General features: G+C 35.6%; 1 protein-coding gene across 1 annotated transcript; it reads left to right on the plus strand.

Moving 5' to 3' along the window:
• The first annotated feature begins 218 nt into the window (after positions 1-218).
• Positions 219-17,209, plus strand: LOC139739460 (sulfotransferase 1C2-like). Its single transcript, XM_071650067.1, has 8 exons — positions 219-225; positions 2,765-2,926; positions 5,107-5,258; positions 6,255-6,374; positions 11,044-11,170; positions 12,691-12,785; positions 14,341-14,524; positions 17,097-17,209. The coding sequence occupies exons 1-8, from the start codon at positions 219-221 to the stop codon at positions 17,207-17,209; spliced, it is 960 nt and encodes a 319-aa protein (XP_071506168.1).
• Positions 17,210-17,569: the final 360 nt, after the last annotated feature.

Genomic DNA, 17,569 nt, shown 5'->3' on the forward strand with positions numbered 1-17,569 from the left:
TCGTTGCGTTTAATTACCGCTCGATGAGTAGTGAGCACGTGTATATAAAAAGATCCACCATTTGTCACGACACATATTATACCTTCTGAGGACACACAGGCAGTTAGGGATAGCGAGATACGGATTTTTTTTACAAGCTGTGATACTAACTCCGTTTTCCTGTTTTTCAAATTGCGGTGACCTGTCTACAAGGAGCACGCTGGTCAATTTCGCCCACTATGGAAGGTAAGTGTTGTATATAATTACTTGATAGATTATAGGCTCGAAAACAAAGAGATCTTGACAAAGTATACTCTTATTGGACGTTGCTTCAGCTTTCCTGTATAGGCCGTACTGCACTGGTCCATTATGATGATGATAATGATAATAATAACACAATACATTTATTTGGAGTTTAATACAGATGTTCTAAACGTGTCATTAGATCTTGTTGTTTCCTTTTCAGTAACGCGTTTTTGTGAAAATTTATCATTTTTTTTTCGGATGGTAATCTGTAATTGACGCTCTCTTGTAATGACTAGAGCAATGGCTCGGTTGTAATTTCAACATAATTCCAGTCCTGGTCAACAATGCTTAAGTGAAATATATATTTACTCATTCCTTTTGACTGAAAGAGCAATCTTCTTATTTTATCTGAATATAGAAACAGAAGTTATGTTAACAGAACTTAAAGTATTTTGTGAAGTACTATATGTATAGAGTGAGTGATAATATTGATAAAGTAGAATGTCGTTAAACTGAGATATCCTATGCATACAGCTGTATGATTATATATTAATATAGCCTGTACAAGAAAGTAGAAATAGAAAATTGATCAACGGTGTAAAATATTTGGAAATAGCACAGATAGTGGAATGATTTCTTAGTATTTTTATAATGAAAATTGAAAAAAAAAAATGAACGAATTATGAGATGATAGAAAATTGGTGTCGCTTTTAGATGACATCATAATATCAAAAGTAGCAGCCATAGCAGCTTGATTCTCTCTGCTACTGATAGTAGTATTAATGATAATAATCAGAAATAAAAAAAAATAAAAATAAAAAAAGAAGATTTGAAGCATAGGCACACATGCACACAATATGTCATACTCGCATAGAAATATGTATATATATGAATATACATATATATATGAATAAATTGTGAACAGATCTTCTCATATACACTGTATTATATATACTATTACATATTATACTATTACTATTATCATTACTATAGGTTTTCCCGGTCAATTTCATACTTTTGTCATTCAAGTTCCTATTCCGAGCATTCGATTTCACGCATTCCACGCTCGCAGCACTGAATCAGCAATCAAATTCAAAATTCGGTCATTCGAATTCACTATCCAAGCATTCAAATTCACTGTCGGAGCATTCAAATTCACTATCGGAGCATTCAAATTCACTATCGGAACATTCAAATTCACTATCGGAGCATTCAAATTTAAGAGAGGAGCACGCATTTCATCAATGAGCAGTCAAATTCATGTCAAGCTGGCGACGGAATCTCGTCGGTCATTCAAATTCGTGAATAGGCAACCATGTTCAAAATAACTGCATTCAATTTAAAAGAAGTCCTGGATTTAGTTAGTTTGGGGTCGTGTATGCATGTGTTTCTCATTTGGCTTTGAATATATTGGGATTTATGATGATTATTCATTTTGCAGTAGAGGTCCACCTGTTCATTGACAATTTTGAACTTGCGCTTAGCAAATAGGAATATACAGGCACATGTCCCTCGGATTGGACATAAAATGGAGGTCCCATGTGTAAGAGAGTCACAACTCATGCACGTAAAAGATCCCACTTCATTTATTCATCGCAAAGAGCAGAACATCAAACTTGACCCCATCATATTATGGAAGACCAGCTTTTGCAGCTGAATATGGGTTATCCAGCCATATTGTTTGATGGAAAACGAAACAAACAAAAATTAGGCACTGTATAGGCCTACAGACGAGCATAATACGGAGGGTTGTTTGACACTTTCGAGGAAAAAAAAATCGAATATTTCAAAACTGATACTTTAACATTTTATACATGTTGTTTGTTGTGTATTGCTGTCTTATTGATTTACTTTTGCGGGACTATGTGAGATCATTGTGTGTCAGTTTGTCTTTAAATTGATGAATTGTCATTATCATGATTATGTGGTTGGTGTTGGGGCGTTGTCAGCATGCAGTATCACCAAGAAATATGATTACTAGTCGCTGTTGTTTGGATGCACTGCTGATTGAACATTGCAATTTGAAATTTATTGAGATGAAAAACAAAGAATACATGAACAGAGAACAATGTAGAACCTGTAAACAACCATAATTACACTCATATGCAAGCCTTTGTTGGTTGTGTTGGCCTTTTCCCTTTCTTAAAAGTCTACTCCATTTTCCTCGTTAAATTGATTGCACGAAGTAGGTACTTGATCGCCTAAAAATGAATTTGAACGCTCCAAACAAGCTCATTGGGACTATCACGTGACTATCGCATGAATTTGAATGCACGAGTATGAAAGTCGGTGCTCGCATTTTGAAATTGAATGCCCAATCGTGAATTTGATTTAACGAAAACGAAATAGAACGCCCATAAATGAAATTTATCGCTCGGATTCTGAATTTGAATGCCCGAATATTTTCGCGTGCGTGCGCTGCGTGAATTTGAATGCACATTAATGAATTTGAGTGACAAAAGTACGAAATTGACCGGGAAAACCTATATTACTATCAAACATATTATATACTATATTATGTCATAATCCAAACGGACAGGAGGTTCCCGTTTCGATCTGTTGCCCGACTTTGCCAAGGAGCACTGCTACGAGCACGACGGCGTCATCATAGGCAAGGCCGTTCCGAAGTGCTCTCTCGAGGAAATGAAAGACTTCGAAGTCAGGCCCGACGACGTCTTCATAATCGTCTATCCCAAGTCAGGTGATGGATCTCTTTTAGTAAAGAGAAAGAAAGATAGAGAGTCAGAGAGAGAGAGAGAAAGATTGATTTCCCGCGGACATTATATAGTCTGCAGAGTTCTAAAGAGACCTATAGACCTCCTTCGGAATAACGAACCCTCGGAATAATGATCTCTTATTCAATTAACGTATCAACGAACCTACTGAATAACGACCCATACCTAATTTTCGGATTGGCAAAAATTCTGAATAACGAACCCTTACTTCATTTCCAGATAAATGAACATTCAGAATTACGTAAATTACTTCATACATTATGGAACCTTCAAAATAATGAATAATGGTATGTACACTCTTAAAATAGTTGGGCAAAAAGAAAAAATGCCCAACTTTCAAAGGGATTGTACAGTTTTGGTTGAGACCTAATTTCAGGTTTCTAACATTTTTTGATGAAATAATGAGAAATTTCTTATGAAATATGAAAGAGCATGTAATCCTATGTGAAATTCAATGTTTATTTGATGAAAATTGGTTTTGAAATGGCTGAGATATATAGAAAAAAAGAGCGATTCTAATAAAGTGTGGGACCCACACTTTATTACGATAGCTTTGTTTTACTTTGTTTTTGGATGTTTCAGTCATTCCAAACCCAATTTTCATCAAATAAAATTTGAATTCCTCTCAAAATGGTATGCTCTGTACTATATCATAAGTGTTTTCTTGGTATCTCGCAAAAAAGTTAAAAGCCCAATTCTCATCTCTACCAATACTGTACCATCCCTTTAACCAACACTGGGCAACATATTGTCCACACAAATATAGGTTGAAATCTGCCCAACTGATGTTGGGTAATGATGTTGCTATGCGGTTGGGCAAATTAAATTGCCCAGCAGCTGTTGACCAATCAGACTTTACCCAACTTTGCAATTTCCCAACCGTTGGTCACCGAGTTGGGTAATCATTTGCCCAACCAATTTTACCCATTTAGATGCTGTCCAACTTCCATTTGTCCTACTGTTTAGTAATTTGAATTTTGGTTGATTTAAAATTTTGTGTTGATTTATTTCATGTATGGGTGTTTACCAGAACATATTGTGTATGTCAAGACATTGTTCATATTATCTAACCTATCATAATCCTACAGCTATAGTCGTAAAGCCTATACCTACAAGTACACGTAGGCTTAGCCTACTTCCTAAAGACCTAGTTAGTATCAGGGATATTTCATTCACATTAGTTGTAATGCTGCAAGGCATGGTTACTATGTAGATTACACTTTTATCATAAAAATATGAAAATACCTCATCAAAGGTACAAGTTGAAAATCACGGCAATAATATTCATTAAATTTCTAATACACTTCAGATATTTTAGAGTTTATTGAAATCATAAAAACGTTAAATAATGTTGGTAAATTATATAAGGCGAATTTCTACCCAAGTATCATTTGCCCAACAAAAAAAGATTACTTAGCACCCAACACGCAAAGAGAATGCGTCACTTACACAGCAGCGGGGCAAAAAGTACCCAATTCTCCATTACTGATTACCAATTCTGTTGGTAAATATTCGCCTAATATTTAAGTAAAAATGATTGCCGAATGTTGGTTTAATCACCTAAAAGCTCAATTGGGCGATAATTGCCCAGAATAATGATATTTTTTAACAACCAACAATTACCCAACTAAATTTACCCAATATTCTAAGAGTGTATAGTTATTTCTGATTAACAAACCTTCGGAATGACAAACATCGAAATATTGAATCCTTGTTTTATTTCAGTATCAGCGAACCTTGTTAGTAACCAACTGTATTTCATTTTTGGATGCACAAACGATGGGAATAACGAACCCTGTTTTATTTTTGGAAGGACAAACCCTGTTTATTTTTTTTTGACAAAGGAACCTTGCCCACATTATTAACCAAAACCTTTTTTATCATTTTCGGATTGACAAACATCTATATGTATACATAGGGAATTGTTGTGTTTCAAAATAAACGAACTTTGTGAAAAACGAACATTATGCATCCTATACAATACGCTGATTTATTGAATACTAATGCACACGCAGACTCTTATTTTTCATCAACAATTAATAAAAAAATAAAAGTTTGCAATTACATTGCTGATGTTAAATCGAAATTGAAATATTTTATGTCAATGACTTCAGTCGACATGTCGCCATGTTTGTTCCGCTCGCAGGAACCACGTGGATGCAGCAGATCGTGACGATGGTCCAAGCCGGTGGCGAAGTGGAGGCAGTGAGCAAGAAACACGTCCTAGCTCGGATGCCCTTTCTGGAGATGACGAGTAAACTGGACTTCGACAAGATGACCAAAAAGAGTGACCAAGAAGTGAGGATTAGGGTTCAGATTTCAATTGAAATATCTGACAACCGCGTCAGTGATCCTCATTAGATTGATATTGTCTTCCTGGTCTCAATATGATAATCATATTCATAATAATGATAATAATGATAATCATAACGATAATAATAATAATAATAATAATAGAAATAATGACAAAATGATAATGACAATGATAAAAGTAATGATAGTGATAATAATAACATTGATAAAAAATAATGATAGTAATAATAATAATGATGATAATAATATAATTCATTCTGGATACAGTGCTAGGCAGGATTGTGTCTCTATGAGCTTTACAAAGATAATTCCAGTTTTCACAGCACAGTTACAAAATACATGTACTTTAAGATTGATACAAAAACAGTACAAATAACTGCAGAAATATTTTCTTCTTTTTCAGATAGATGTGTTTCGAGCAAATTCCTTTCTTTGTTGTGAGAGTGATATTTCATGATGTGGGGGGCTTTGTTTGCGATCGTGTTTCTTGTCATTATCTGGATTCTTAAGATATTCTCTGACCTCAAATACATACACTTTCATATCGAGATGAAACAATAAATCTTGGAGTTCGTAAGGTAATCTTATAGTTTGTTCAGGCAAACTTTTTTTTTTTTTGGATAGATCTTTCAGACAATATATACTTTCATATCAAGATGAAACAATAAATCTTGAAGTTCGTATGCAATCTTATAGTTCGTTCAGGGGAAACAAGACGAAGAAAGCGTGTACATAAAACACCACGTAAATGAAATTTCATTTGTGTGTGTGTGTGTGTGTGTATTTAGGGTAACAGTAATTATATCAATCACATGATATTTAACTTGTATCGGCGGATGCATTAAATTCACCAAGTTTCATAGGGCAACCGTAAATAAACAAATTCCCCATTTCCATCTGTGCTCAAAATATCTCTATAAAGTCAGGTTATCTACAATGACGTCACTTCCGTGTCATTCTTTATCGTTCCTTTAGAAGGAGGAGACATGGAGACCACGTGCGATGTATGAAGTGGCAAACAAGATGGCGTCTCCACGGGTCATGAAAACCCAGCTCCCTCCTCAGTTTCTTCCAAAGCAGCTTCAAGAAAAGAACGCAAAGGCAAAGGTGAACTGTCCACTATCTTTACCTTTGCTATCACTTGTCCATCTTTTCCTGTTTACCTTTGGGAGCAGCGATTTGAAAAATGTTCAAGATATCACCTTTGACGCATAATGTCTAGGTCTGTTGGATCCCAAAACACCCTACCATTTAAAATGTTTGCTAAAAAGCTTGAAATATAAGGAAATATCAGTACTTTTCTCAATAAACCATAAGTGTCGACGGTTTCGTCTGGAAACATTTTGTGTAGTTAACACTTAACATCGATTATACAGGTTCAAATTTTTACAGTGTTTGTTTCTATCCCTAACTCACAATTTAGAAATATTTTAAAGCATTAATGCTGGGTTTTTGTTTCATCTGCAAATGGTAAAATCATATTATGCCTTTAACATAATTGTAGATCGGTATTTTGGAATAGGTAAGCATAACAGTATTAATAACACAGATAACTGATATACAGGCCCTAATAGAAATTAATGGACAGCCATAGTTCAGTAACTCAAGCGTACTGACTGAAGCCCAAGAAGTGTAATATTGTGCAGAAGAAGAGTGTTATACAATTCAACGTACCGTATGTCCCCCACAAAATTTACAATCGGACTTTCCACAACAAAAACTTCAAGAAATAACGAATCAATTTAAATAAAATTTCAAGGTATGAAAATATAACTTATTACCTGCATCTTACTGAAAACCCCATCCGATTTATGGGCAAGTGCATACACAGCTATAATGATTTACAAAATATACACTGTATACAACTTAGAACAGCTTACACGTCCTTGTTTGTTTCTTTTATTGGATATGACGGGAAACGGCAGGGTTAATGTTGATAGCATATCTTGTTCATCGGATCCTATTGGTGCGGGGACCTGTGTAACCATTAAATTCTTTGAAGAATTCGTAAATATAATACATGTATACGCCGATGTTACTGGTAGTCGCATTTGTATTACGCTATGACCCTGGCCCAAGCGTGTCTGAAAATCACAGGGCGGTACATGCTTTGAAGGACAAGTTCACCTTCATAGACTTATGGATTAAGAGAATGCAACAATCTAGAACACATCAGTGAGAGTTTAAGGACAATCGGACAAACCGTTTACAAGATATAAATTTATATTTAAACTTTCTGCTCAGTCACTGAGAAGACTACTACAGCTTATGATGTCACATGTATCGTTGTGTACTGTCAGTGTACATCATACAGAATACAGGAAAATTCAACATATTTTCACTCTTCTCGTACAACAAATGTACACTTGCCTTGCCTCTTTCAGAATTAAGGCAGGGGAGTAATATTAGCCCTAACATACGTCAGTGACAAGTCAAAGAAATGTGCGCCTTTTTTTTTTCCCAAAAAGTCAAATTTTTGTGAAATTCTCTTTATATTTTCGTTATATCGCTCTACGCGCGTGACATCATACACCAGGCCCGTAGCCAGGGGGGTGCGTCGGGTGCGTACGCACCCCCCCCCCCCCAATTCTGAAAGGTCCACTTTTTCATAATAACGGTTTTTAGCAATTCTCAAGATAACAATCCAAATAAATATAAAGACACATTATATGCTACGTAAATGTGGAAGAGTACGTTTAACAATGTTAAAAATAATTGTACGAAACCCTTTTGTTGTATGAACCATCGGATCGTCCCCATGCACACAAACACAAATGTTATGTATCAATTTGTGCGAGCTATTACATATTGAAAACTTTCGGTCATCTGCGAAGCCGCGCTTACGCGCGAACGCTACAACACGTAAAACGGGTCAAAAATCGACGCATTTTTCCACAAAATCTGCCATAACTTTTAAACTGTTTAAGAAGCAAACTTGGGGCGCCCGGATTCTGAAAGTGGACACTTTAGGGATTATTTATGTGTATATATCTTTATTGTAACATTTGTAGCAGTGACGCAAATTAGGTCAGAAAAGTACCTTATGAGTAGAATTGTCTATGGCGAACAGTCCAAATTTGACGAATTTGAGCATATTTTGCCGTCTTGCAATTCTTCCAGACGGGATATCTCGAAAACGGAAGATCGCACAAACTTGGAGCGCACGGTTTCAGAAAGTAGAGGTTCTGCCCATTTTGTGACATAAGAATCTTGTCCATTGGTTGAGCAGTCCTGACGCAAATTTGCAGTAAAGCTAGACTACCCATTCACAATTGCTGTCATAGGGAACGTGTACAATCCATACAGAACTATCACGTGACGAGACTACCAACGAAAATTTGAGCCGTTGACCTTCACTGTCTGCCGTTGTCAGCAGTGTGAATTCCTGTGATTTCAAGCTTTTGTTTCTCGCCAAATATCATTTTCAACGCAATATCCAGATACAGTTGTATGTGAGACATTATCTAGATACGTAGCAGCCTTATTGACAACATAACTGTTAAGTTTGGGAGCAAAAACGACCAAATACATTCCACATTCCATCTCATTTTTCGATGATGGCTGTAGTCGGACTGGTGCATTTCATTCGGAGGTGGTAATAATGTAAGTAGTTGCAACGGTCACCTTGCCACCTGCTGTCTGCAATCGGGCGCTTATATACTTCTTCCAATGGCTAACGGATGTTTAATTTTTGAATTTCACTGACCTCCAAAGAAAACCTTCTTAGCATGATGGTTAATATGACATTTGACTGATATTGGAGATGTTTGCGAATCGGATCTACTACCTTTAATATTATTAAATCTAAAATGATTATTTGAAAGTTCGGAAATGCTGGAAATATCCTACCACAAGGAGGCAAAATATAAATGGTTCACATTTACAATTCATTTTGTTTTAAAAATTTTCTTATTTATTTTCGTTTTTGACAAACTCGCATACCAACGGCTGATATACTGTATAGTAAAGTGAATGTTTCATCTTCCAAACAGCATCCAAAGGGATGGAAAACTCCAACTGAAAGGTGGACACCGTGACCATACTCGCTAAAGAAAACGCGTAATAGGGGTCGTTTTTTCTCACGGATTAGATGGAAAGTGTGATGTACGAGCGTATATAATCAAAGGGTATCAAAAAGGCCGAAATTTGGGAAAATGGTATATTGTTCAATCATGATGAAGTACTTCTTTAGGGTGCAGGAAACATTTAAGGAATACTTGTTTTTAAGGCCCGAAAAAATCATATGATCATAACTCGTTTAGGGGCCATTTTGAAAGTCCATGTATGAGCATGGTGTCCACCTTTTAATTGTCGCTACCCCTCCCGGGACAGTATCAAAGGACCGTTTTGTTAATTAACGCAATCCCCCCTTCCTTTAAAAATCCTGGCTTCAGGCCTGCTAACGCGGGTATACAATAGAAAAAATAAAAGTTAAAACAACACCAGGAAAATCACTATTCTCAATTTTGCGGCGCGCTACGCGCGCAGAGTCTCGAACACAATTAAACTTTGCAACTTCCTGGCAAAATGAGTTTTTACTATTTCCTAGATGAAATACCGTAACGCGATTGCATGCAACAGACAAAAATACAAATTTCCTCGAGACTTTAAAACGTCATTAAAACAGTCAAAATTCACAATTTGCAAATTCTCATACAACTTTTGTAGTTCGGTCGTCCAAAGAATATATATATATATATATATATATAATTGTGTGTGTGTGTGTGTGTGTGTGTGTGTGTGTGTGTGTGTGTCATCATTGGTATTGGTACCGAAGGTCCGTTTTTTTAGTGACCGCACCCCCCTTGAAAAATCCTGGCTACGGGCCTGATACACTATAGTTAGTTCTCACCCAGCAAGTGACTGCGCAGAGATAATTTAAGATTCATAACTTTTGAACGGAATTTTCGTTTTTCCCCAAACTTTCACCGATGTGTTCTACTAATATTGCTGCATTCACTCACTCCACGTGCATGAAGGTGAACTTGTTCTTTAAATATTTTACACGAGTTGATTCAATTTTCCAACTCCAACTTTGCTGCCATGTTTCATCTTCATGTTGTTAACCTTTGAAATGCAGTTTTAGTCCTCTCATTTTATGCACATTCATCTTTGAGTATACACAATAAGTCATGTAAATGAATACACATGTAAATGAAAATAATGTTCTCACATTTCCCTTTTCCAAAAAGTAATTAATCAATATTACTGTCGATTTTCATTTTTTCTTTGGTCTATAACAGAATCTAATTACTATTTCCTGCCACCTCGTGCAAAAATAGAACATCTAATCTATAGTCTGTAATTGAAACAAACGATTAGATACACACTGAAAAGAACACAACGCAATGACGATCATGCTTCAGATGTCATTAACAGAAAATGACAAGATATGAACTGTTGTAGAAAAAAAGAAATCATTTGCATCTTCATGCTTTTCTTAATGCTTTGGTAATTTTACATGTATAATCTTTTCCAGCCGAATCCAATACCTAATTCAACTAAACTTTCCTTTTTTATCTAGGGAAAAGATGAGAATGGATAATACATAGTACATAATTATTTAAGAAACCATACTGTTTGTAAGAAATACAAGTCACACAAGTATGATCACGATGATGCAAAGTATTATACGACACGTATCCACTGCAGTCACCTTAGGACACCGCTGTCAACAACAACCAGTCAACCGAACCAAATAAACAAAATGTAATTTTTGCTGTTGTAACTGACATCCATGGCTTATTGGTCGTCTTGTATCCCTCGTCAGGTTATCTGCGTGGCTAGGAACCCAAAGGACGTGGCGGTTTCTTACTTCCACTTCTGCCATTACTCCCCGGGTTTGCCGCCATACCCAACATGGGACCAATTCTTCAAAGACTTCTGCGCTAACTTGCGTGAGTCACTAATTGGTTTGACCTTTTATTTCATTTCTTCGCATTGTTTCTCCAAAATGAAGATATTTATGAATATCACACTGCTATCTATTTGGAAAAAATCAAGTTTTAAAGCAAACGCAACAGCCGCTCTCACTCATCAAACCCCTATATACCAGCAAAATAAAACTTACTTCAAGGACAATACTGTAATTAAAGTTTAAAAAAAAATCATGGCACTTAAAAAAACACACGCAAATACCAATGTCAATAAAACATTAATCCGAATACTGGCAGACGATTATTGATCAGAAATCCTCTACCATGCATTCCGACGGGTAGCATTTAATTGTTGTTTAACCACGTAACGTTCATGGCTTCTTTAATCTTGGGTCTCATGTTGTATAAACTCTTGAATAGCTTTAAATGAGTGTTTTGTGGTGTTTGTGGGGATAATTTGATTGAAGCGTCTTTTTTTCTTGCCTTTATGGTTTACAAGGAGAATAACAAAGACATAACAAAGAGTCTAAGACATTCTGTATACTTATTTATCTGTGAGTGAAATGTTTGTCTGGAGAATTAAGAGAGATGAAAGTTATTTTATATTCATACGGAAGATATATGATAATGAACATTTTCATTGTATTTCAGTTCACAATATTTTCCTTGATTACATTGTTGGCCTGATTTTGTGTCAGTACGTTCATAGAAATGCTCTATAGCATTATTGTACTCTTGTTGGCAATGAACTAAACGACATCAAATCAAGTGAAACTTGTATGATTGACAGGAATTCAACAAGGTTTTCATGAAATCTGAAATTCTGAAAACATGCTGAAAGGGTGAAAATAGCAGCGTAAATTTACTAAAACTAATGTGTGTTATTAATCTTATCGTTTCTCTGAAGGTAAGAAAATTTATAAAGTATCAATGCATCATATATATATATATATATATATATATACATATATATATATATATATATATATATATACACACATATATATATATATATATATATATATATATATATATATATATTGTTATAATAGACTACAGAGAGGGCTTTAGACACTGTCAGCATATTATATGGCGAGATGCATAATGTATGTTTGTTTAAACAAGACACTCGCGTTCTGGATTCTCAATCTGCACCTTTGTGAAATGTCAAAGATTGTTGCTGTTTTCTTTTACTTTCTGTGTTTTGATCATTATTCATCTTTCCAAAGTATGATGGGCACTTTGTTAAAAATAATTCCTATATTTTCTTTTTGGTCTGTTACACTTTTTGTAAAACTTTTTTTTAACTTTTTGTAATATCACTATCTTCAAGATACCTTTCTTCGAAGACAACCAAAAAACTTCAAAATTGAATTGTAATCCTCCTTTGCTATCAAAACAGCTATCAGAATTGTTTACTCTTGGCCCAGATTTCTCATGGATTGTATAACTTTTTTAAAAATCTATCTCTTTCTATGCAATGAATTGAAACTCAAACCAACACATAACAAATTTGTCGTTATTTTCAATATCTCTTCTAGTACCCAAGGGATCTTGGTTCGATCACGTTCTGCACTGGTGGAATCGGCGACATCAGCCAAATGTTTTCTTCATCACGTACGAAGAAATGAAAAGAGTGCGTATTCAATCCTTTTCATTATGGGTATAAACATCAGTTTAACCACAGTCCTTTGTCAGCTCACAGACACACACACATACACACACATACACACACACACACAAGGAAAAATTTATAGGGGTACAACAACAACAACAAAATCCAAATGGCAATATGTTTTTAGGAAAGGGCACCAGTCAAAGTACGTAGTTCAGTACTTGCTGTGCGATTCCATACCATGAGTACATCATATTCAGATTTATAGCTATGAAAATGAAAAAAAAAGGAAACGAGAAAGTGGTCAACGTTTCATCAAAATGTGAAGTCTTATGAAAAAGTTATGGAGTTCTATTAAAGGTTTCACTTTTTTTTAATGAAATGGTGATATTAGCAGATCCTAAAAGTCTCTTGTATTCAAATCTTCAGTAAATATCCTTTATTTTTGAAAGAAATCAATCTGATGAAACTGTGTCCTTTAATATCAAATCACTGAATTCTGATCTTGAAAAGCAGAAATTACTAAAGTTACTAAAGTAATCAACCAAAAACATGATTTCGCATTTCTGTACAAATGGGGAATGATGAGACCACAGCTATTTGGATTTCCACGTGATTACAACCAATATAACTTTTCTGTAAAAACAACAAATAAACAAACAAACAGACAAACAAACAACAAAGAAACAAAAACAATGACTAAACAGAACAAACTTTAGATTTCCATACTTGTTAACGAGAAAGTGTCCAGCGAGTATTAAGGTATAAACTTGCGTTGTTATGTTTGTCTCATTCTGAATGAGACAATAATTGTGATGCAATGTTAACCCGGATCATATTACCAAGAAACATGATATAATTTTGACCTTTGTATAGTGACTCAGGGGTCACACGATTCACTTCTACTCAATCGTTTTGAAACTGCTCCAACCTTTCAGTTAAGGGAAACCAAACCCCAAAGAGAAATGTGGATTGAGTGAAAGCAACAACATTGAATAGTAGAGCACATGAGTGAAAGCTTGAGGAAAATCGGATAATCGATGCAAAAGTTCTGAATTTGTAAAGTTTGGGTTTTGGACCCGCTGGATGAAGAGACTACTAGAGTTCATGACGTCAAGGGAATAAAAAAAAAAATCATCTTTCATGAAAATTAAACATTCCGTATCAATTTGATACTGACAATGTTAAGGGTAGTAATTATTCCCCCAGCTTTCTGGAAGCGGTTAGCCAAGTGCTCCTTCATTATGCTACATAGAAAAGTGAAATCATGTTTAATTTTCTTTATATTCTCTTTATCATAATGCTTGTTGTCCACACATTATGTCATAAACTCAAGTAGCCTCCTCATCCAGTGGTTCCAATACCAAAACTTTAAAAAATTCATAACTTTTACATCGATAGTCCGATTTTCCTCAAGCTTTCACTGATGTGTTAATGTTGCTGCTATCACTCAATCCACAGTTCTTTTTGGGTTTAGGTTTCCTTTAAAGGAAGAGAAATAGGGAGAGAGAGAAAAAACAAAAACAACTTCCTCTCGTTTCATTCGCATGTCATCACTTTCTTTTGGATCATGCAGGATCTACGAGGTGCTGTTGTAAGAGTCAGCGATTTTCTGGGCAAGAATCTTTCTGATGACGTCATAGACAAAATCACCAAACACTGCACTTTTGACGCAATGAAAAAGGACCCGAAGGCAAATCCAGACTCCGTCCCAGTCTTCGCCAAGGCCGTGTCGAAGAAGAAGTCCTTCATGAGGAAGGGTGGGTACTTGAAGTGGGGTCATCCCACGAGACCGACACCCACGAGTTAAAAAGCCCACAAGTTCGACATTGAAGACAGGTTCATGAGCCATACAACCCATGAGTTCGACACTAGGTAAAAACAGCCCACGAATTCGACAGATACAACACGGGGCTTAATGTGTCGGTCGAATGGGCTTTGTTTGCTTAGTGTTGAACTCATGGGCTGTATGACTCGACGTGAGCTGTATAACTCATGGGCTGTATGGCTCGTGGACTGTATGACACGTGGGTGTCGGTCCCGTGACGCGCACCCCTTCATGCCCTTGAAGGATGCTTGTAATATAATACTCTGGTGAACTCTTTCAGTATTAGCCTTTTTACAAGGCTCTCTCGCTATATGATGGCTATAATGCGTGAGTGAAGCTAGGCCATCGAGTGCTGTCGCGTTCGGCTTGGCTCGCTTCGCTCGCCCGCATTTGCTCGCCACCACTAGCGAGAAAGCCTTGGGAAAAGGCTATTAATAATGCAGTACAGGATTATTTTATTTTTATATAATACGTTTTTCTTTTTAATTTTCTTTTTATTTTGATTTAATAATGAACACATGCACATAGGTCTATTACCACAGTTTCTTGCACTGATAATCCATGCTGTATTATGGTAGGCCTACAGGTTTTAAAGACATGATCCTAAGACAGATAGATGCACCCAGTCGGTCGCAACTCAGCTTTTTGGCTTGCCTTGCTCAATAAAAAAAAAAATAAAATAACAAAAAACAACAAAACGCTTCCTATAATGGATACATTGGACCCAATAATAAAGAAGCTATAAACAAAAAACACGTGTATCTCATTACATCCCCCCCCAAAAAAAAAAAAAAAAAATCTCGCACAGAATTAAAGATATCATTTGCAGATGAAACAAAAACCCAGCTTTAGTGCTTCAAAATAGTTCTTAAATGTGAGTTTGGTATAGAAACAACCAATGTAGAAATGTTCATCAGTACAATCAATGTTAATCACTCTTAAATATAAAATGCGAGCAGTAGCTATACTGAAATTGTTTCTAGAATAAAACGTCTACAGTTACGGTTTATTTAGCAACAATAGTAATATCTACATATATTTTAGGCTTTATTGCGACATTTTTACATGTTAGGATGTTTTGTGATAAAACTTACCTACACATATGCATCAGATATAACTCGAACATTTTTGAAATCACTGCTCCCAAAGGTAAACAGTACCTTTAATATACCCAATATATGATGTAAACGCCATTATTTTGTTTTCTCTGTTCTATAGCAATATCGCAAAATTTCACTGGTATGTATTGTCTAAGCGGAAACAGATTAACACGAATACTATATGGAAGACGGAAAATCAATTTTTTTTTCCACACCAGCAGTAGACGATATAGTGGGTAATACCGGGAAGCTATAATCAAAACGATGAAAATCTCAGCAAAAAATGTTGTATTTTTTCCTGTTCTTGTTCTTCTTAATTCTTTTTCTTTCGTTATCACGTAAATAGGATTGAGAAATGATATTCAAATCAAACCAAATACGCCACTTTCAAACATCTAGAAAATCGTAGTGGCAAACTTTTGTTGCTCCATTGAAAAAAGAAAAAAATCGGAAATCGTTTTCTTTATGAAAATAAAAAGTCTTGTAGTTAATTTTTTTCAGTAGCAACTCACCCATACATGAAAGCTTAATATGCTGCGAAATTGTAATTCTTAGAAGCATCTAATGCTCAGGCTCCTTTTATAAGTAAAGAAGACGTGATGGCGACTTCTGAAAACTCGCCTCGGAATGTATTCTGGCGGGACTCGAAACCCAGAATATTTCTTGCTTACCGTACTGCATGTATATGTACCACAGTTTGCCCACAAAAATAATGAAACAACCAATCTAATCTACCGGTAGTCTTCTCCTTTAAGTGCTAGCTCTGCTCTCCCAGAATGTTCTATCATTATCAGTACGACAGAATCGGCAGGTGCTCGTTCACACACCTATGGGGTACACAAATACTAGGAATCTCTTTAAAAATACAAGTGGGATTCCCAAGATTTCTAATTCTTTAGAAAAGAAAACCCCAGACTTATCCATCGAACCATGCAGCACTCAGTATTGATTATGTTGGAATGTTGGGGTGAAACGTGTTAATAAATTATAATGGAATGTACTGGAACATAATTTCTTGTATTTGTTTTTATACAGCGCGAAATATACTCTTTTGATTTTCTATTCTGCAAGCATATCCAGACTTGAAGATGTTCGACAAAACGAGAAATATGACCATTATTAACCAATGACAAAGGCATTTCAGAATTGATCATGTTAATAGTGATCATTGTTATTCTTGTGAAGATGTTGACCATCGCGGTGAATACTATGACGATAGGGGAACAAATTAATCACTAACATTGTCTCGCGATTTTCTTCGCGAGACAAGTGATTAATTTGTTCCCCTATCGTCATCATTGTTATTGTTTGACATCACTTTTGACTTCGATCAATATTTTCAAATTTATTTCTCTTCTCAACCATTTATTGTTCATATTTTCTGCTTCCATTGTCATTTTAAAGGTGAAATCGGTGACTGGAAGAACCACTTCACAGTGGCACAGAACGAGGAATTTGATGAACTGTGTCGGACTAAATTGTCTGCTACCGGACTCAAATTCATCTATGAACTTTAGATGCGGGCTGGGACTAGCACTCGAGATCTAATGCAACACGTCTCAGTTTTATGAGTGGATAGTTAACGGTGTAATTAGTAGGCCTACATGTAATCATAAATATCCTATTAAGGTATACTTCCGACAGAGCGATTTGCTTTGTACCACTGAAATACGTTTCTTCGCTTGTATAATTTGTCATTTTTTAATTTCATTTGTTGGAGACATGTAAAAGACATACAGTGTACATTATGTCAAAACATCGTAGGCCTACCATCTATCAACGCTAGAAACGCTTGAATGTATCTTGCCGCAGTATCATGATATCAACGTTTACCTGTACATTAATGTCTATTTTATGATTATATGCGTGTGCACCGT

Source organism: Diadema antillarum, unplaced genomic scaffold (genome assembly GCF_040938485.1).
Source record: "Diadema antillarum isolate AM-2024a unplaced genomic scaffold, OU_Dant_1.0 seq00000799_RagTag, whole genome shotgun sequence".
NCBI lineage: Eukaryota > Metazoa > Echinodermata > Echinoidea > Diadematoida > Diadematidae > Diadema > Diadema antillarum.